Below are 23408 nucleotides of genomic sequence, written 5' to 3' on the forward strand. Positions count from 1 at the left end.
CTTGTCAAATGCTTTTTCTGCATCTAACGAGATGACCATGTGGTTTTTGTCTTTGAGTTGTTTATATACTGGATTACGTTGATGGATTTCCGTATATTGAACCATCCCTGCATCCCTGGGATGAAACCTACTTGGTCAGGATGGATGATTGTTTTGATGTGTTCTTGGATTCGGTTAGCAAGAACTTTATTGAGGATTTTTGCATCAATATTCATAAGGGATATTGGTCTGAAGTTTTCTATCTTTGTTGGGTCTTTTTGTGGTTTAGGTATCAGAGTAATTGTGGCTTCATAGAATGAGTTGGGTAGAGTACCTTCTGTTTCTATTTTGTGGAATAGTTTGTGAAGAACTGGGATTAGATCTTCTTTGAAGGTCTGATAGAACTCTGCACTAAACCCATCTGGTCCTGGGCTTTTTTTAGTTGGGAGACTATTAATGACTGCTTCTATTTCTTTGGGGGATATAGGGCTGTTTAGATCATTAACCTGATCTTGATTCAACTTTGGTACCTGGTATCTGTCTAGGAACTTCTCCATTTCATCCAGGTTCTCCAGTTTTGTTGAGTATAGCCTTTGGTAGAAGGATCTGATGGTGTTTTGGATGTCTTCAGGATCTGTTGTTATGTCTCCTTTTTCATTTCTGATTTTTTTAATTAGGATGCTTTCCCTGTGCCCTCTAGTGAGTCTGGCTAAGGGTTTATCTATCTTGTTGATTTTCTCAAAGAACTAGCTCCTTGATTGGTTGATTCTTTGAATAGTTCTTCTTGTTTCCACTTGGTTGATTTCGCCCCTGAGTTTGATTATTTCCTGCCGTCTACTCCTCTTGGGTGAATTTGCTTCCTTTTGTTCTAGTGCTTTTAGGTATGTTGTCAAGCTGCTAATGTGTGCTCTCTCTAGTTTCCTTTTGGAGGCACTCAGAGCTATGAGTTTTCCTCTTTGAAATGCTTTCATTGCGTCCCATAAGTTTGGGTATGTTGTGGCTTCATTTTCATTGAACTCTAAAAAGTCCTTAATTTCTTTCTTTATTCCTTCCTTGACCAAGGTATCATTGAGAAGAGTGTTGTTCAGTTTCCACGTGAAGGTTGGCTTTCTATTATTTATTTTGTTATTGAAGATCAGCCTTAGTCCATGGTGATCTGATAGGATGCATGGGACAATTTCAATATTTTTGTATCTGTTGAGGCCTGTTTTGTGACCAATTATGTGGTCAATTTTGGAGAAGGTACCATGAGGTGCTGAAAAGAAGGTATATCCTTTTGTTTTAGGATAGAATGTTCTGTTGATATCTGCCAGATCCATTTGATTCATAATTTCTCTTCGTTTCTCTGTGTCCCTGTTTAGTTTCTGTTTCCATGATCTGTCCATTGGTGAAAGTGGTGTGTTGAAGTCTCCCACTATTATTGTATGAGGTGCAATGTGTGCTTTGAGATTTACTAAAGTTTCTTTAATGAATGTGGCTGCCTTTGTATTTGGAGCATAGATATTCAGGATTGATAGTTCCTCCTGGAGGATTTTACCTTTGATGAGTATGAAGTGTCCCTCCCTGTCTTTTTTAATGACTTTGGGTTGGAAGTCAATCTTATCAGATATTAGAATGGCTACTCCAGCTTGTTTCTTCATACCATTTGCTTGGAAAATTGTTTTCCAGCCTTTCATTCTGAGGTAGTGTCTATCTTTTTCTCTGAGATGAGTTTCCTGTAAGCAGCAAAATGTTGGGTCTTGTTTGTGTAGCCAGTTTGTTAGTCTATGTCTTTTTATCGGGGAGTTGAGTCCATTGATATTAAGAGATATTAAGGAAAAGTAATTGTTGTTTCCTGTTATTTTTGTTGTTAAAGTTGGCATTCTGTTCTTGTGGCTGTCTTCTTTTAGGTTTGTTGAGGGATTACCTTCTTGTTGTTTCTAGGGCGAGGTTCCTGTCCTTGTATTGGTTTTTTTCTGTTATTATCCTTTGAAGGGCTGGATTTGTGGAGAGATAATGTGTGAATTTGGTTTTGTTGTGGAATACTTTGGTTTCTCCATCTATGTTAATTGAGAGTTTGGCTGGGTATAGTAGCCTGGGCTGGAATTTGTGTTCTTTTAGTGTATGTATAACATCCGTCCAGGATCTTCTGGCTTTCATAGTCTCTGGTGAAAAAATGTGGTGTAATTCTGATAGGCTTGCCTTTATATGTTACTTGGCCTTTTTCTCTTACTGCTTTTAGTATTCTATCTTTATTTAGAGCATTTGTTGTTCTGATTATTATGTGTCGGGAGGTATTTCTTTTCTGGTCCAGTCTATTTGGAGTTCTGTAGGCTTCTTATATGTTCATGAGCATCTGTTTCTTTAGATTTGGGAAGTTTTCTTCTATAATTTTGTTGAAGATGTTTGCTGGTCCTTTGAGTTGAAAATCTTCATTCTCATCCACTCCTATTATCCGTAGGTTTGGTCTTCTCATTGTGTCCTATATTTCTTGGATGTTTTGAGTTAGGATCTTTTTGCATTTTACATTTTCCTTGATTGTTGTGCCGATGTTCTCTATGGAGTCTTCTGCACCTGAGATTCTCTCTTCCATCTCTTGTATTCTGTTGCTGATGCTAGTATCTATGGTTCCAGATTTCTTTCCTAGGGTTTCTATCTCCAGTGTTGCCTCATTTTGGGTTTTCTTTATTGTGTCTACTTCCCTTTTTAGGTCTAGTATGGTTTTGTTCATTTCCATCATCTGTTTGGATGTGTTTTCCTGTTTTTCATTAAGGACTTCTACCTGTTTGATTAGGTTATCCTGTTTTTCTTTAAGGATTTGTAACTCTTTAGCAGTGTTCTCTTGCAATTCTTTAAGGGATTTTTGTGCTTCCTCTTTACTGTCTTCTACCTGTTTACCAGTGTTCCTTTGTATTTCTTTAAGTGTGTTATTAAAGTCCTTCTTGAAGTCCTCTACCATCATCAGGAGATATGCTTTTAGATCCGTGTCTAGCTTTTCAGGTGTGTTGGGGTGCCCTGGACTGGGCGAAGTGGGAGTGCTGGGTTCTGATGATGGTGAGTGGTCTTGGTTTCTGTTAGTAAGATTATTATGTTTACCTTTCGCCATCTGGTAATCTCTGGGGTTAGTTGTTGTCGTTGTCACTGCTTAAAGATTGGAGCAGAAGCTGTGTTCCACTCACCAGCAGTCTCAAAATCCTGTGGCGGGGGTCGTGGGTAGCTGGCAGTACCCCGGTGCTGGTCCAGCCGGAAGAGGCCTGTGGTCCTACTCAGGCCGGTTTTCTGCTTCCCTAACTAATGCAGTCTCAGGTCCCGCGCGCAATTGGATGGGAGCAGAAGCTGTGTTCCACTCTCCAGAAGTCTTAAGATCCTGTGGCGGGTGTTGTGGGTAGCTGGCGAGTGTCAGCCGACCCTGCGCCCTAGCTACCCCGGTGCTTTTCTCACCGGAAGAGGCTTGTGGCCCTATGTAGGCCGGATTTCTCCCTCCTCAACCAAAGCAGTCTCAGGTCCCGCGTGATTGGACTGGAGCAGAAGCTGTGTTCCACTCACCAGCAGTCTCAAAATCCTGTGGCGGGGGTCGTGGTAGCTGGCGGGTGTCAGCCGACCCTGCGCTCTAGCTACCCCGGTGCTGATCTGGCCGGATGAGGCCTGTGGCCCTACTCAGGCCGGTTTCTGCTTCCCTAACTAATGCAGTCTCAGGTCCCGTGCGCAATTGGATTGGAGCAGAAGCTGTGTTCCACTCACCAGAAGTCTTAAGATCCTGTGGCGGGTGTTGTGGGTAGCTGGCGAGTGTCAGCCGACCCTGTGCCCCCATCATATTTTTCATATTCTTCAAAGTTTCATTTCAGTCAGTCCTAAATCCACTCTCTCTGCCCTCATCTTTCTACCCACTCAATTTTAATTTTAATAATTTTTTCCTCATTCAAGCACACTTTGTGTGTCTGGAGTATCATTGAGTTGGTACCAGCCCAGAATATGATTGCCTATCATAGATCATATTATTGAATAACAGTTAAATCTTTTTAAAGAATTATCAAGTTGGAATACTGTTCAGCTTTGAGTAGAAATGGCTACCATAAACTCATTTGTTTGAATGTTTCACCAATAGTCAAAGATACTATGAGGAGTTGTGGCCTTGTTGGAGTAGATATGGTCTTCCTTTAAGAAGTGTGTTAATAGAGCTAGGTGTGGTTTATACATCTAAGAAACAAAACTCTGTCCATGGTCTTCATTTCTGCTGCTTGCGGACATCTTACATTCTCTAAGACCATGTTTGCCTTCACAAGGCCATGTATCCCACCACAGTAAATGGACAAAATTTCTGAAACTGTAAGCCATCCTCAATTAAAGGTTTGCTTGCATAAGAGTTCCCATGGTCATCATCTCTCTTCATAACACTATAACAAAACTAACACAGAAAATGTTACCAGTGACAAGGTTGTTGCTGTGATAAGCGTTGTTCAATTTGGATGAGCGCTTACTGGTTTGTTTCCTTGTTTGTTTGGAGATATATTGACTTTGGGATTTGGTTTCGAAAAGTATTTAAATGCTGGAAGTGATCATTAATGAACCGTTCTAAAAGGAACATGAAAAAAAAATGTTGTTTGTGACTTGAACTCAGAGTTCCTGGATCAACTGGTTTCCAAGGAGACAAATCGTAATGTTTTCAAGTGACTCTTGTGATATTTTGTTAAAGAATGTTGTCACTTTTTGGCCTTAGACCAAAGGAATCTGCCTTACTCTGAAGTGAATAGTTATAAATTAATCTCCTTTGCTAGAAAGATTCTAAACACAGCCTTGTATTGACTCTGTTGTCTGTTTATTAGTGTTTACTTTTATGAAGATTTATAATGAAAAGTAGGAAGTTATGGAAAAAAATCACAAAATGTACAGATTGCAATATAAAGAGGTCTAGGAATTTGAATGGAGTTAAATCCTGTGTTCAAATACATAAACTTACTAACTAGAAGCACTGTGAAAAATGGAATAATGGAAGTTGAGAATTAAGGACAAAATTCTACCTAGCTAAGCTAATTAAAGTAAACCTTAGAGCTGGGTATAGTGTTTACACCGTTAATTTCTGCTGGTGAATTTCTCAGGTTAGGGACTTCCTGGAATACAAATTGAGGTTCAAGATATGAGTGTAGTCAGAAAAACAAAACAAAACAAAACAAAACAATGCAGTAACAACAACAAAAACAAAACAGAACAAAACAAACAAACAAAATAAAAGCTAGACAAGATTTAACTAAATGAATAGGGTATGCTAGAGCCTCACCATGCAGCAGAACTTGACATTTTAAGCATGTGGTCTTAAAACTCAAGTCAAGAATAGAAGGGATTATGGAATCATTCTCTGTGACTAAGAAAAAAAAAGTTTCTGTTTTTGTTTTTTGGATATTTTATTTATTTACATGTCAAATGTTATCCCTTTTCCCTGTTTCCCCTCCAGAAATCCCTTACCCCATCTTCCCTCTCCCTGATTCTATGAGGGTGCTCCCCCACCGACCCACCAACCCACCCACCCACCCACCCAATCCAGCCTCCCTGGCCTGGCATTCCCCTACACTGGGGCATTGAGCCTTCCCAAGTCCAAGGTTCTCTCCTCCCATTGATATCTGACAAGGCCAAGAAAAGTTTTTAAATCCATGGACATATCAGGGATCTCCATGCATGGAGACTCAAAGAAGCCATTATGTGAAGCTCTAAAGATAAGTCTGAATTGCCATGGAGATCCCAAAATGCTCAAGATAATAGAGCTCTGGTCTTTCTTCCAAGGAGCACTGCCAAAAAGGAATGGGGCAAGCCCAATAGAAAGATGTGTTTTGGAGTCAACAAAGATGAAATTAATTAGAGACCTGAGAAGGATGTTGCCATTCTGCTGGAACACTGCCTGTCCTGAAATGGGCAGAAGCGATACACAGTAGTGTACCTAGGTCTGAAGACCGATAATTCCTGGCCTTTAAGTGCCCCAACTACGCTGTGTGCTGAGGCTGATGGCTTCTAAAAAAATCTAAACTATTTCTTGATTACTCTGAGGTTCAAAGACACCTAGCTTGTCCTGGTGCTTAAGAGCAGGGGATTAGAAAAACTGTCCTTTGTTGGAGACTGAAACAGGAGAATCTCTAGAAATTTTCTGTGTAACTGGGCATATACAGTAAGAAAGTAAAGAAAGCCAGAAGCCAGATATGGGGATTCAAACCATGATTCCCAGTACTAAGCAGAGCAAGGAATGTGGGTATTAATGAGTTGAAGGTCAGCCTGATGTACAGAGCAATGTCCAGTAAAGTCATAGGCTTGGTTTTGCTCAAACCACCAAGCAAGCAATTGATTACCAAATGAAAGTAATTCAGAATTAAATGAAATACAGAGACTCTTTATAAATTATCCGAATAGCTAGGAGTAACTCTGTAACTTGTCTTATCTTACCTTCATACTTACTGACCTCAATACAACTGTACCTACAAAGAGACACACATGCACAAACTGGTATGCACAAATATCATAAATACACACATAGATGAAAAATGTAACAGGCATTGTGTTATACAACATTTCTTTGCAAGTTCCACTAGCAAATCCAGGTTACTATACTCAAAAATCCATCTTAGAGAAATAGCAACTGAGGCCATGAATAGAATTATTTTACCTTAGAACATTATTTAAATAAGATATTGTTTCTGAAAATTGATTATATGGATAATTACATATACATATACTTGTATATATAAGTGAAGTGCTCAGGAAACCAATCACTTGTAGCAGCAGATCTGCTATTATGAATGAAAATAATTCTTGATTTGTAGACAGTTTTTATTTGACTTGCCTATAAAAGATGAATAAAGTTGCTTTGAGCAACTATGATCAAAGAATTGTAATGCAAAATGATCTTGCCTAATTCTGATATATTTACCCAGTCTAGTTCTACATACTTATGGTGAAGATATCAAATTATATATTTCATAGAAAGAAGATGAACTATAAAATTTGCTGTACAAATATTCAGGCATGTGACATAAAGGCAATATTTCTTTTGCTAATTTTATGTCATTTACACAGGTATAATTTTAAAAGCTACCAGTATATTCTGGCCCTGATATTTGCCATTGAGGAGATCAATGGGAACCCCAATCTTTTACCCAACATATCTCTTGGATTTGATTTCTACAATGTCAGATTCACTGAGAAGGATACACTTATGAATGCTTGTATGTGGCTTACAGCTCATAGCGAGAAATATATTTTACCTAATTACAACTGTGGAAAAAGGTATTTTACTGCTGCACTTACAGGAACATCATGGACGGTATCTGCACAAATTGGCACATTATTTCAACTCTTTAAATTTCCACAGGTGAGAAAAGATATACTCTAGCAACTGGAAATTGGGAGTTCTTTGTTGATATTATAGGTGTCTTTAAAATTAAAAGAGAAAATTTTAATTATTCAAATATCAAAGCAAAGACTCAAATATGAGGAGATCAACCCACATTTCTCTTGCTTGCAGGAAATGTATTGTGAAGTAAATTAAACCAAGTAGGTATTAGAAACTTACAGGCTTGCCAGAAATTTCTCTAAAATGATAGAAGTGAAAATTTCTTTTAAAATTGGGAAAAATATATTTTTCCTGTTCTCAAATTTTGATTCGGGAGTGAAATTTTGTTTGAAATTAATATTGTTCCTCTTCTTTCTCAATTTGTTTCAGCTTTCCTTTGGCCCTTATGATCCTATTTTGAGTGACCGAAATCAGTATTCTTCTCTCTACCAGATAGCCCCCAAGTCCTCATCTCTTTCACTTGGCATTGTCTCTTTGATGGTTCATTTTAGGTGGTCCTGGGTTGGTCTCATTCTTCCAGATGACCACAAAGGAAATAAAATTCTATCAGATTTCAGAAATGAGATGGAGAGAAAAGGAATCTGCATAGCTTTTGTGAAAATGATCCCTGCCACCTGGTCTTCACATTTAAACCAATTCTGGAAAAATGTAGATGAGACAAATGTCATAATTATTTATGGTGACATTGATTCTCTAGAAGGTCTAATGAGAAATATTGGGCAAAGGTTATTGACATGGAAAGTCTGGGTCATGAACATTGAACCTCATTTTACTGACTCTGCTGATTATTTCTTGTTAGACTCATTCCATGGGAGCCTCATCTTTACATACCATTATTCAGAAAGATTTGAGTTTACAAATTTTATTCAAACAGTTAATCCCTACAAATATCCAGAAGATATTTATCTTCCTAAGTTGTGGCATTTGTTCTTCAAGTGTTCATTTTCTGATATTGGTTGTCAACTTTTGAACAACTGTCAGTTCAATGCTTCTTTGGATGTATTGCCTCGTCACATATTTGATGTGTCCATGAGTGATGAGAGTACCAGCATATACAATGCTGTGTATGCTGTGGCTCACAGTCTCCATGAGATGAGACTTCAGCAAGTACAAATGGAACCATATGAAAAGGGGGAAGAAACTTTGTTTTTTCCATGGCAGGTATTATGCTTTCTACTATATTGTATTTTCAGCACTCTGATATATGAGATTTGCTGTGACATTTAATTTAGTATTGTAAAATTTAGTTTAGATTGTCCACAATTAGAAGAAATTTTGTGTTACTAAAGTTACCTGGATGTCAGGAGAGATCCACATGTTTGTTGTTGAGATTTGAAGTGACTTGTATTTTTATATTGTAAAATTTAGTTTATATTGTCCACAATCACAGGGATTTTTGTGTTTCTAAGCTTACCAAGAGATCATGAGAGTTTCCCATGTGTGTTATCCAGAGATGGGATGCAAGATAACAGGAGGAGCTGTGCTTTGTCATTACCAAGTTCATGTCATCAAAGCTAGTTATAAAATATTCTCATTGCAATAGTTGCAAAAAGAAAGCAGTGTTTTCTCTATAAATTTTTGTTACAAAAGAAATAAGAATTGGACATTTAACTAAATTGAGAGTTTTTTTTTTCTGTGATGTTACCTTTTATTTACCATTTAGACCTCAAAACCCTCATTTTTGGTAGTAGTACTCTGAAGATACTCTGAAAACAAAGAAATTTGGGTAGGTTTCAAATAATTAACCTTTACATGAGTTAAAAGTAATTGATTCATTATCTGAGCTTGATTTAAAGGTTTCCATTAGAGCTAAATGACCTTTCAGATGGAGAATGGCATCCCACAAACTTGGGTTTTCATTTTAGCATTCTAGGAAGCTTCATTAATGTTGACATTCATTCACATCAGAAATTAAGAACAAGAAGACACATTCCAAAACAGAGTTTCTGTTCTGACACTTGGACACAGTGTAATATAAGTTCATGAATCTTTTTCAGCTCAACTCTTTCCTGAAGGACATTGAAGTGGGAGACCAAATGAGTTTAGGTTGGAGACAGGAAGTAAATGTAAAATATGACATTCTTAACATTTGGAATTTACCAAAGGGTCTTGGAAGAAAGGTAAAAATAGGATCATTTTCTCCAAATGCTCCCCAGGACCAACAGTTGTCTTTAACTGAGCAGATCATCCAATGGCCAGAAGAATTTTCAGAGGTGTGTTATGTCTTATCTCAATGCTTTGAGTGTATGTTAGTAATAAAATTCTGTTTTCCAGTACAATAGTTCTTGTTTTCTGACTCAAGGCCCATTAATCTTTTATTACCAATATAACATATAATAAAACTGGTACTATTGGCTTTTAATCTTTCTTTATGTAGATCAAAATCCTATTTTGAGTGACCAAAATCAGTATTCTTCTCTCTACCAGATAGCCCACAAGTCCTCACCTCTTTCACTTGGCATTGTCTCTTTGATGGTTCATTTTAGGTGGTCCTGGGTTGGTCTCATTCTTCCAGATGACCACAAAGGAAATAAAATTCTATCAGATTTCAGAAATGAGATGGAGAGAAAAGGAATCTGCATAGCTTTTGTGAAAATGATCCCTGCCACCTGGTCTTCACATTTAAACCAATTCTGGAAAAATATAGATGAGACAAATGTCATAATTATTTATGGTGACATTGATTCTCTAGAAGTATTGAGTGTTATATGTTCCTCTTTTGTTCACTTATATGAACATTAAATTTACTCCACTTTTCACAAATTAGGAAATCTAGGAAAGAAAAAAATTGTGTCCTAAATGACTCATGATTCAATGTTCTAGAGAAAATATCTCATTTTAAGATGAATACAATGGAAAATATAAAAGTTATTTTTATTGTGTAATCAAACATGATAAAAAACAACTTTTGGAAAACAGAGAATATTGTTGCTTATGGTTCCAGAACTATGGATTCCAGCAAAATAGAAGCATAACAATATGGCATAGTCATGGAGACAGGAACAGGAATCAGAAAGATAGTGTTTTTACTCACACATATTAAGAGTTTATAAAGTGGGAAAATTGAATCTAAGAAAATGATTAGAATTCCCACCCCCAGATACATATTTCCTCCAGCAAATTTCATCTCCTAAAATTTCAATTATCGTCCAAATAGGGCTACCAACAGATAAATAAATATTCAAATACTTTAACATACATGGAACACTTTCCATTCTAAATCACATATAGTAGCTGTGTTAGAATCCCTTATGTCTCTGTGCATATTCATGTGTCATTGTTTTTCGATTCATGATCAGTTGTTCTTTACTACTCAGACCACTGGAAAAGAACGGTATGGAATGCAACTGTATAAGCTACTGAGGTGCCTGTGTCCAACAAATAAATATGTAACTGAAATAACTTAAGAAAGAGTTTGAGGATGCAGCATATTAAATTTCAAAATACATGATTTTCAAATGTATAATGTTTAATGCAGACAGCAACAAAGAGAGAAATTTTGTTCTGCCTCCTATACTTTTGTTTAGAAATAAGCAAACAAATAGTGACTGTAAAAATTTAGGTGGCCCTTTTCAAACTATATAAATTCATTTTTCAATTCTTTCTAAAAAATACACTTATATTTATTTCCATGATCATTTTATATTCTGTCAAATTGACAGTCAATATTCACAGTCATGGTGGAAGTAAAGGCAATCAACATAGTAGTAAAAAAGTACAGAGGTTGTATCAGTCTGGAGAGAACCCATAGCCTTGTATATCATATCTACAATCACCTAACTTTCTCAAAATTGTCCTTAATTCATTAAGATTTAAAATTCTCTAACACTTTGATAATTCTCAGACCAATCATTAAATAAATTTGCCTTATCAAGGGTAAAACCTTTTTATAATCCTCTCTATTCATAAGAATACATGGAAATACAATGCACATCATTCAAAATTGTTAATTATTAGATTTTTCATAATACACTAAATAGTAGATAACATTCTTTTCATTCTTCTCAGATACCCCAGTCTGTGTGCAGTGAGAGTTGTGGGCATGGATTCAGGAAAGTAATCCTGGAGGGCAATGCTGTCTGCTGCTACAAATGTACTCCTTGTGCACACAATGAGATTTCTAATAAGACAGGTAAACATAGCCTTTACAAAAAAATTTTCCACTTTATCCGTATGACTTTTTAATGCACTGGCATATGTAAATGTTCTAAATAGAAATCAGAATATAATTTTCCTTTCTTTGTTTAGGAAAGTATATGCAACAATCCATGTCTATCCCTTTAAAATGGCCTTAGATAAGCATTAAAATCATACATGATTTATATATTTGATTGACTTCAGAAAAATATTCCCTAGTATTTTACTGTATGTTCTATTTTACTTTGCCATTTGACATCTATTAACACATTACCAAATGTTTTTATTCAGACTGTGTATTGATAATTTTTAAAACTCATAAAAAGCTCAGATCTGTTGTATCTTCATAGTGACTGTTCCTCAGTCATTTTTCATATTTTCCTAATGTTTTAGTTGTTTGATAATTTCATAGAATGTGATTTGATTATAGTCACCACTCCAATGTCTCATATATTTATTACCCTCTTTCCTCTACCCAAATTTGTGTAATTAAAATATCTAATACAGTCTGTAATACTCATTTTCTCTTGGGTATATGGATAACACTTGTAGGTTGTCAACCAACAAGGTAGGTAGATAGGTGTTTCTTCCTAATACATAATAAAGAAAATGGACACTCCTCCAAATAGCTATCAACTGCCAATATCTGATTTTATGGGTGTGTGGTTTATGAATACCTCCATTTTTTCTATACTGTTCTTTTGCCTATCTTAAGCTTGCTAACATCTAATGCATTGTCTCATGTGCTATGAATTCATAGGTCCATCTACCTTATGTGTTAAGAAAACAGTTTGCCTGTAGTCATCTGCAGACTCTAGGCTGTGTTAACCTAAGCTATCTCTTGGATAAGATTTTTAGAAAACATTTTATTTTGTTAATGGAATTTTAAAGAAAGGTAGTGTAGTCTCTTATGGTGAGGTTTGTCATTATCTGCAAACTTTGACATTTAAAGTGCCCAAGTAATATCTGGCCTCTCTCTTTTCGCTATCTATTGCCTTCAAGTCAGTATGATAGAATCCATTTAGTACTCCAGGGTCATCTCTGCCTAGTTTCTTCCATCATGAAAGGAATTGGATAATATTCTAAAATTATAAGCATATACCCCAGTTAAATAATTTTTATAAGCTTGGTTTATGCTATCTTTTCATAGCAAAAGAACAGTAACTAAGACAGGATAATTACACAATTCCCTAAACGCTTTAGAAAGTTTTACTTACAAAATATCTGCGATACTATTCAAGACATGATAGTTATTGTCATTATCACTGAAATTTAGATATCTTTTTCTACTTTATGTAGCTGTATATTTATGCAAAATTTGATTTTTAAATAAAATAGTTCTGTTTGTCTCACAATTCAAAATGTCAGAAAAAATGTGCTGGTGTTTGTGGAGGGAGCTTTTTAGACTTTCAGAACACAGTAAGTGTATATGAAAAGAGCACACATCCTAGCAATTTTCCTACAACTCTTGTGATTGATGATCAGCTTCCAACATTACTGTATAAACGGATGAGTTTGCAATCATGAGCTAATACTCTGCATGAGACACACATTTTAAATTTTTCTTCTGGGAATAAGTATCTAGCACATGAATTATAGTTATAGAAATGACCCACAGGTACATACACATATGACATGTGTGTTTATAGATAAATAGATAGATAGATAGATAGATAGATAGATAGATAGATAGATAGATAGATAGATAGATGATAGATAGATAGAGAATGAGACAGAGACAGAAACAGAGACAGAGACAGAGGGAAAGAGAAATAAAGACAGACAGAGATATATTTTGGCATTCCAATAAGAAAACGTATTTTGTATCACTTATTTAAACTGCCATTGCTGAATTTCAGTGATGTACTGTTTTAAAAATTCTGAATTTTATTTGCATGGAATAATATAATTCGGAGTGATATTTATTATCTTACACTGTAATTTTATTATGAAAAGTAAAGCAATATTTTCTTAAAGATTAGATATGTTCAATCAGGTAATAGCTAGTAAAGTTTTACTGTCAATTTCAATGCAGTAAAAATTAATGCATCATGGTAATACATAAATTCTGAGCAATTGGAATTGTACCACATGACTTGGGTGATTAGAGTGGCAGCTGTCAGAATACTCTCTAATACTTCTTGTTAAAAGTTTCTCATGTCACCATTCTCAATACTTAATAGTTTGCATGAACTAAATAAAAATTAGTCCCATTGAGGAGAAAATTCTTCCTTTGTGTTGAAAATATTAGGATACTAATATTCAAGAGAGTCACCTAAGACTTAGCCAAAAAACCCTTAGCAAATTAATTAAAAGGCACAGAAAGAGTATTCAATTTAACAGACTCAGAAACGAAATGGGAGACATAATAACAGAAACTGTGGAAATTCGAAAAACTCATCAGATATTACTACAAAAGCCTATGCTCAACAAAACTAGAAAATCTAGATGTAATGGATGATTATCTAGAAAGATACCAGGTACAAAAGGTAAGTCAAGATCAGGTAAAATATCTATATAGTCTCATAACCCGTAAGAAGCAGTCATAAAAACCCTCCAAAACAAATAAACAAAAAACCCAGGAACAGATGGTTTTTGTACAGAATTTTACCAGATCTTCAAAGAAGAGTTAATACTAATACTGTTCAAACTATTTCACAAAATAGAAACAGAAGAAACACTAGCTAATGCATTCTATGAAACCACAGTTTTTCTGCTATCTAAACTAAGCAACATTCAGCAAAGAATGAGGACTTCAATCCATATTCAGTTATGAAATCGATGCAAGAATACTCAATAAAATTTTCTGAAAACAATTTCAAGAAAACAAAAATATACATTGTTCATGATCAAGAAGGCTTCTTCCCAAGTATCCAGGGATAGACAAAAATCCATCAATGCAATATACAGTTTAAATAAGAAAAAGGAAAAATATCACATATCATCCTTTCATTAGATGATGAAAAAGCATTTGTCAAAATACAACATCACTTCATGTTAAAAGTCCTAGAGAGATCAGGAAATCATGGCACATACCTAAACATAATAAAAGCAATGTTTAATGAAGCAAGTGCGATATAGTAGATACACATATTTGATTGCTGCATATCACCTAAAGTTTTCTGTGCTGAAGAAATTAGGATGCAATAATTTGATAATGTCACCTAACTTGTCTTAAGTTTGATATCTAATATTAGAATACAAAACAATTATTCTATACTATCATTCTTAATATTATGTCAATTTGGATGAACAATAAATAATTTTTAAGTTCATGTCCTAGGAGTTATAACTTACCTACATCAATTTGGGTTTTTTTTGTTTCTTTTCTTTTATTGTATATTTTATTTATTTATATTTCAAATGTTATCCCCTTTCCTGGTTTCTCCTCTGGAAAGCCCCTACTCCATTCCCCTGCCCCTAGTTCTATGACTGTGTTACCACAACCACCCACACATGCCTGCCTCTCTGACATGGCATTCCCCTACACTGGGGCTTCAAGCCTTCACAGGACCAAAGGACTCTCCTCCCACTGATGCCTGACAAGGATATCTTCTGCTACATATGTGGCTGGAGACATGATTCACTCCACGTGAACTCTTTGGTTGGTGGTTTAGTCTTTGGGATCTCTGGTGGGTCTGGTTGGTTGGTATTGTTGTTTTTCCTATGGGGTTGCAAACCCCTTCAGCTCCTTCATTCCTTTCTCTAACTACTCCATTGTGGACCCAGTGCTCAGTCCAATGGTTGGCTACTAACCTCCCCCTCTGTATTTGTCATGCTCTGCCTGAGCCTCTCAGGAGACAGTTATATCAGACTTCTGTCAGCAAGCACTTCTTGGCATCTGAAATAGTGTCTAGGTTAGTTGACTGCATATGGGAAAGATTCTCATGGGGCAAGTCTCTGGATGGCCTTTCCTTCATTTTCTGTTGGACACTTTGTCTCTGAATTTCCTCCCGTGAGTATTTTATTCCCCCTTCTAAGAACGACAAAAGCATCCAAACTTTGGTTTTTCTTCTTCTTAAATTTCATGTGGTCTGTGAATTGTATCTTGGGTATTCTGAGCTTTTGGGCTAATATACACTTATCAATAAGTACATTTCATGTGTGTTCTTTTGTGATTTGGTTACCTCACTCAAGAGGATCTTTTCTTTTCTTTTCTTTTCTTTTCTTTTCTTTTCTTTTCTTTTCTTTTCTTTTCTTTTCTTTTCTTTTCTTTTCTTTTCTTTCCTTTCCTTTCCTTTCCTTTCCTTTCCTTTCCTTTCCTTTCCTTTCCTTTCCTTTCCTTTTCTTTCCTTTTCTTCTTTTCTTTATAACAGCTGTGGGTAATTTTATTAATCAAAACAAGCTGGAAGCAAAAGGGGAAAGGAACATAATTAAAATTCTGTTTTTTTTAAGAGGATATTTTCTAGTTCCATCCATTTGCCTAAAAATTTCATGAAGTCATGGTTTTAAATAGCTGTATTAGTCAGGGTTTTTATTCCTGCAAAAACATCATGATCAAGAAGCAAGATGCTGAGGAAAGGGTTTATTCAGCTTATATGTCCACACTGTTGTTTATCACTAAAGGAAGTCAGGACTGGAACTCCAGCAGGACAGGAAGCAGGAGCTGATGCAGAGGCCATGGAGGGATGTTACTTGCTGAGTTGCTTCCTCAGCCTTGGTCATCTTACTTTCTTATAGAACCCAAGACTACCAGTCCAGGGATGGCCACACACACACAATGGGCCCTCTCCCCTTGATTATCTATTGATAAAATGCCTTAAAGTAGGAACTCATGGAAGTATTTCTTCAACTGAAGCTCCTTTCTCTGTGATAACTCCAGCTTGTGCCAAGTTGATACACAAAACCAACTAGTACAATAGCTAAATAGCACTCCATTGTGTTAATGTACCACATTTTCTGTATCCATTCCTTTGTTAAAGGACATCTGGGTTGTTTCCAGTTTCTGGCTGATATAAATTAGGCTGCTATTAACATAGTGGAGCATGTGTCCTTGTTATATGTTGGAGTATAATTTGAGCATATGCCCAGGAGTGGTAGAGCTGGATCCTCAGATAATACTCTGCCCAATTTTCTAAGGAAACACCAGGCTGATTTCCAAAGTGCTTGTACCTGCTTGCAATCCCACCAACAACCGAGGAGTGGTTTTTTTTTTTTTTGTCTTTCTTTCTTCACATCCTCGGCAGCATCCGCTGAGTATTTGAACTTAGCCATTCTGACTGGTGTGATGTAGAATCTCAGGGTTGTTTTGCTTTGCATTTTCCTAATGACTAATGATGAATATTTCTTTAGGTGCTTCTCAGCCATTTGATATTCCTCAGCTGAGAATTATTTGTTTAGCTCTGTACCCCTTTTTAATAAGGTTATTTGATTCTCTGAAGTCTAACTTCTTGAGTTCTTTGGATATTAGCCCTCTTTCAGATGAGAGATTGGTAAAGATCTTTTCCAATCTGTTGGTTGCATTTTTGTCCTATTGAGAGTGTCTTTTGCAATTTTAGGAGGTTCCATTTGTCGATTGCTGATCTTGGAGCATAAGCCATTGGTGTTTGGTTCAGAAAAATTTCCCCTGTTCCCATGTGTTTGAGGGTTTCTCTCAATTTCTCTTTTATTAGTTTCAGTGTATCTGGTTTTATGTTGAAGACTTGATCTTTGTACAAGGAGATAATATTGAATCGATTTGCATTCTTCTACATGCTGACTGTCAGTTGAACCAGCATGATTTGTTGAAAATGCTGTATTTTTTCCAGTGAATAATATTAGCTCCTTTGTCAAAGATCAAGTCAGCATAGGTGTCTGGGTTCATTTCTGGGTCTTCAATTCTATTCCATTGATCTTACTTCCTGTCTCTGTACCAATACCACAAACTTTTTATCACTATTGCTTGTAATACAGGTTGAAGTCAGGGATGATGATTACCCCCCGAGATTCTTTTACTTTTGGAATAGTGTTTCCTATCCTGGATTTTGTTGTTGATATTCCATATGAATTTGCAAACTGTTCTTTCTAACTCTGTGAAGAATTGAGTTGGAATTTTAATGGGGATTGCATTGGATTTGTAGATTGCTTTTGGCAAGATGACCATTGTTACTATATTAATCCTGCCAATCCATGAGCATGGGTGATCTTTCCATCTTCTGAGATATTCAATTTCTTTCTTCAGATATGTGAAGTTCTTGCTGTACAGATCTTTCACTTGTTTAGTTAGAGTCACGCCAAGTTATTTTATATTATTTGTGACTATTGTAAAGGGTGTTGTTTCCCTAATTAATTTCTTAGTATGTTTATCCTTTGAGTAGAGAAAGGCTACAGATATGTTTCAGTTAATTTTATATCCAGCCACTTTGATGAAGTTGTTTATTAGGTTTAGGAGTCCTCTGGTGGAATTTTTGGGGTCACTTCAGTATAGTACCATATCATCTGCAAATGGTGGTGTTTTGGCTTCTTTCTTTCCAATTTGTGTCTTTTTGACCCCCTTTTGTGGTCTACTTGATCTGGCTAGGATTTTGAGTACTATATTGAATATGTAGGAAGAGAGTGAGCAGCCTTGTCTAGTCCCTGATTGTAGTGGGATTGCTTCAAGTTTCTCTATATTTACATCAATTTCTATCTTATTTCCATACAAGGAGTCAAATGGAAATTTGTATTTGATTTCCCCATTATATTTACTTTCTACTATAATTAAATATTTACATACTCTTAATTTGAAGGATTCCTTTCATATTGTCCAATTAAATATAGTAAAATTTTTATTTGCAACTATAATCTCAAGGCAACATGAACAGTCTGTAATATAGAAATGTACCAATTTCTTTTTTTTAGATATTTTTTTAATTAGCTATTTTCCTCATTTACATTTCCAATGCTATCCCAAAAGTCCCCCATATCCACCCCCCACTCCCCTACCCACCCACTCCCCCTTTTTGGCACTGGCGTTCCCCTGTACTGCGGCATATAAAGTTTGCAAATCCAATGGGCCTCTCTTTCCAGTGATGGCCTACTAGGCCATCTTTTGATACATATGCAGCTGGAGACAAGAGCTCTGGAGAAATGTACCAATTTCTAAGAGATGTTATGGATTATACAATATACACCTAGAAGAATAGGTAATGAGTACATTCATGGCATCTTTAACACACACAAAAATATTAACATTCTATAATCCAATCTCAATCAAAATAGAATCTTGGTTGTACTAAAACAGAAATTTTTAAAATGCTATTTATTTACTTTTGTCAAAATCCAATAGGATGTATTTGACCATATTCATGCCCACAAAACATCTGAGAAAAACATCTCTATCTTTACTTCAATTTGTCCTACTCAAATATGTTTGAATGTGAGACCTGCACTGTAGAAATCTATACTTTCTATTAGTAACAGTTGTGAAGAATGTTGATTCTTCCATTCTTACCAAAAAAGAAATTACTATAGCTCCTCAGGAAAAAGGTATCACTTCATGATAATCATCCATCCATGATGCTAATTGGTCAGGCATGAGCTTATACCTATTATGTACATACTGTCACAATCATAAGTTTATATTTAGAAAGTGTCATGAAATTTCTGTTTATCACTTATTCTTTAGTTTTCAGAGGCTTCTGGTTTTTATGAAGTTTCCACACTCTCATAAATCCCATCATTCTTTAATAGTAAATATTACTATCAACTTTTAGATATTATAGATATACTAAATAAGTGATACAATATATTCATATAAATAAATACATATACATACATTATATATGTATATATATATAAATATATATATATATGTATTGTACAGGGTTTGTGTGTGAATGTATGTATTCATGTGTGTCACCAAGTCAGTTTGGGAATGTATTCTCTATAAATACAATAATAGTGTGTCACTCAACAAATCTGACAGGGGTTCTGTTTAATAACTCTACATCATGACACAGCTCAAAGAAATGCAAAGCACTATAAATTTAAAAAATATAGATGATTGGAAAATTTTACAACAAGGTAATAACTTTTAAAATGAGATATATTATTATTATTAATAAAGAAAACTGATATTATTAATAAAGTAAACTTAAAAGTCTAGTGATCAATTCACAAAAGAAATTTAGAGACAATTGGATAATGTAACACAAAAACCCTGGTACATAGATTTTTACATTAATCATCAAATTTTCAAAATTATAAGAGCAGAGTATGATAAAACTGTTATATTTTTTATTTTTTCAATCTATTTATTTATTTGTTTATTTATTTATTTACATTGTATATTTTATTCCCCCTTTGCTCCCACCCTCTTACTGTTCCACCTCTCATACCTTCTCCACAACCCCCTGATTCCAGGTAGATGTTCCCACCCCCAACCCACCTGACCTCTAAACTCTCTGGGGCCTCCAGGCTCTTGAGAGATAGGTTCATCATCTCTGAATGAACACAGACCCAGCAGTCTTCTACTGTATGTGTGCTGATGGCCTCATATCAGCTGGTGTATGCTACCTGTTTGCTATTCCAAATTTTGAGATACCTCAGGGTTCCAGATTAATTGAGACTGCCAATGGTCCTACAGGTTTGATTTTCTCCTCAGCATCTTTCAGTCTTCTCTAATTCAACAACAGCAGTCACCTGCTTCTGTCCATTGGTTGGGTGCAAATATCCACATCTGATACTTTCAGTTGATTTTTGGGTTTTGTGGAGTATAGTTATGCTATGTCATTTTTGTGAGTGCTCCATAACCTCAGTAGTAGTGTCAGGCTTTAGGACCTCCCCTTGAGCTGAATTCCAATTTAGGCCTGTCACTGGAGCTTCTTTTCCTCAGGCTCCTCTCAGTTTCCATCTCTGTAATTCTTTCTGAAAGGAACAATTATGGGTCAGAGTTGTGACTGTGGAATGGCAACCCCATCCCTCACTTAATGTTCTGTCTTCTTGCTGGAGGTGGGCTCTATAATTTCCCTCTCCCTACTGTCCAGCATTTCATCTAAGTTCCTACATTTGAGTCCTTAGAGTCTCTCATCTCCCAGGTCTCTGGTACATTCTGGAGTGTCCTCCCAACTTCCTATTTCTCTAGGTTGTCTGTTTCCATTTTGTTTGTTTGTTTGTTTGTTTTTCTACTGGCCTTCAGGGCTGCAGTTCTTTTCTTTCATCCAATACCAGATCAGTTTCCCTTCTCTCCCCAGTCCTATTCCCCATGTCCATTTTCTTTTCCAGGTCTTTTCCTCCCTCCCTCCCTCCCTCTCTCCCTCCCTCCCTCCCTCCCTCCCTCCCTCCCTCCCTCCCTCCCTCCCTCCCTCCTTCCCTCCCTCCCCACTTGTGATTATTTTCTTCTCCCTCCCAAGTGGGACTGAGGTATTCTTACTTGGTCCATTCAGCCTGCTGACCTCTTTGAGTTCTTTGGACTGTATCTCGGATATTCTGTAGTTTTTCTTTCCATTTCTCTTCTTTTCTCATCTTTTCTCGTCTTTCCTCTTCTCTTCTCTTCTCTTCTCTTCTCTTCTCTTCTCTTCTCTTCTCTTCTCTTCTCTTCTCTTCTCTTCTCTTCTCTTCTCTTCCCTTCCCTTCCCTTCCCTTCCCTTCCCTTCCCTTCCCTTCCCTTCCCTTCCCTTCCCTTCCCTTCCCTTCCCTTCCCTTCCCTTCCCTTCCCTTCCCTTCCCTTCCCTTCCCTTCCCTTCCCTTCCCTTCCCTTCCCTTCCCTTCCCTTCCCTTCCCTTCCCTTCCCTTCCCTTCCCTTCCCTTCCCTTCCCTTCCCTTCCCTTCCCTTCCCTTCCCTTCCCTTCCCTTCCCTTCCCTTCCCTTCCCTTCCCTTCCCTTCCCTTCCCTTCCTTTCTTTCCTTTCCTTTTCTTTTCTTTTCTTTTCTTTTCTTTTCTTTTCTTTTCTTTTCTTTTCTTTTCTTTTCTTTTCTTCTCATCAACTTACTAATGAGTACACACCATGCATGTCCTTTTGGGTTGGTATTAAACTCACTAAGGATGATGTTTTTCTAGATCCATCCATTTGCCTGCAAAACTCAGGATGTGCTCATTCTTAATAACTGAGTAGTAGTCTATTGTGAAAATGAACCACAATTTTCTGTATCCATTCTTCAGTCATGGGACATCTGGGATGTTTCCAGCTTATGGCTATCACAAATAAGGCCATTATGAACATATTGGAACACTTGACCCTGTGACGTGGCAGGGCATCTTTTGGGTAAATTCTCAAGACTGGTATTGCTGTGTCTTCAGGTAGATCAATTTCCAATTTTTTTGAGGAAACTCCAGACTGATTTACAGAGTGATTCCACCAGCTATGAAGGATGTGTTCCTCTTTCTACACATCCTTGCCAACATATGCTGTCACCTAAGTTTTCGATTTTAGCCATTCTGATTGATATTAGGTGGAATTTCAGGGTCTTTTTTATTTATATTTCTCTGATCACTAAGAACTTTGCACATTTCTTTAGGTGCTTCTTAGCCATTCTAGATTCCTCAGTTGTGAAATCTTGGTTGAGTTCTATACCCCATTTTTTATTGGGTTCTTTGGTTTTTTGGTTGTTAATTTCTTGAGTTCTTTATATATTTTAGATATTTAACCCTCTATCTGATGTAGGGTTAGTGAAGTTTTTTGCCCAATCTGTAGGTTGCCAAATTGTCTTATTGACTACATCCTTTGCCTTAATGAAACTTTCAAGTTTCATGAAGTTCCATTTATCAATTCTTGATCTTAGAGCATGAGGCTTTGGCGTTCTGCTGAGGAAATCCACCCCTGTGCCAATGAGTTCAAGGCTCTTTCCCACTTTTTCTTCTATTAGATTCAATGTATCTTTTTTATGTTGAGGTTCTTGATCCACTTGGACTAAGGGTTTGTGAAAAGTGTCAAAAATGGATCTATTTTCATTTTTCTGCATAAAGACAGCCAGTTATTCCAGCACCATTTATTGAAGATGCTTTCTTTTATCCATTCTTGGCTTAACAAGTCATTAAAAACCTCCTAAACAAAAAAAGCTCAAGACTAGATGGATTTAGTGCAGAATTCTACCAGACCTTCAAAGAAGACCTGATACCAATTTTCCTCAAACTATTCCATAAACTAGAAAGAAAAGGAACACTACCTAATTCTATGAAGCCACAATTACTCTGATACCTAAACGACACAAGGACTCAACCAAAAAAAAAAAAATAGACTTCGCATATAAATATCGATACAAAAATACTCAATAAAAATTTTACAAACTGATCCAAGAACACACCAAAACAATGATTCATGATGATCAAGTTTCATCACAGGGATGCAAGGTTGGATCAATATACAAAAATCTATTAATGTAATCTACTATATAAAGAGACTTAAAGAAATAAATCACATGATCATCTCCTTAGATACAGAAAAAGCATTTGACAAAATACAACACCCCTTTATGTTAAAAGTATTGGAGAGAACAGGAATTTAAACATAATAAAAGCAATTTACTGCAAGCCAACAGCCAATATAAAATTAAATGGAGACATACTTGAAGCAATCCCACTGAAATTGGGGACAAGAGAAAGGTGCCCACTTTCCCGATATCTAGTCATTATAAGACCCAAAGTGCTAGCTAGAACAACAAGACAACAAAAAGAGACCAGGGGAATACAAATTGGCAAAGAAAAAATAAATCACTATTTGCAGATTGTATGATAGTATACATAAGCAACCGCTAAAATTCTACCAGAGAACTTCTCCAACTGATAAACAACCTCAGCACATTGGACAAATATAAAATTAACTTAAATAAATCAGTAGCTTTCCTTTATACAAAGGATAAACAGGTTGAGAAAGAAATTAGGAAAACAACTCCCTTCACAGTAGCCATAAATTAAATAAAATATCTTGGGGTACCCCTAACCAAACAAGTATGTATGACAATAGCTTCAAGTCTCTCAAAAAAGAAATTCAAGCTCTCAGAAAATGGAGAGCTCTTCCATGCTCATGGATTGGCAGAATTAACATACTAAAAATGGTTATCCTACCAAAGGCAATCTACATATT

At 36.1% G+C, this 23408-nt stretch overlaps 1 protein-coding gene across 1 annotated transcript in view; it reads left to right on the plus strand.

The window, feature by feature from the left end:
• Positions 1-23408, plus strand: part of LOC110283937 (vomeronasal type-2 receptor 116-like) — a 35533-nt gene that overhangs the window by 5819 nt on the left and 6306 nt on the right. The window contains exons 2-5 of the mRNA XM_085832693.1: positions 7015-7309; positions 7661-8452; positions 9289-9504; positions 11300-11423. Coding sequence (XP_085688819.1) covers positions 7015-7309; positions 7661-8452; positions 9289-9504; positions 11300-11423 — 1427 coding nt within the window. The remainder of the gene's footprint in view (positions 1-7014; positions 7310-7660; positions 8453-9288; positions 9505-11299; positions 11424-23408) is intronic.

The sequence above is a fragment of the Mus caroli genome, unplaced genomic scaffold (assembly GCF_978045245.1).
Source record: "Mus caroli unplaced genomic scaffold, Mus_caroli_1 scaffold_18, whole genome shotgun sequence".
NCBI classification, from domain to species: Eukaryota; Metazoa; Chordata; class Mammalia; order Rodentia; family Muridae; genus Mus; species Mus caroli.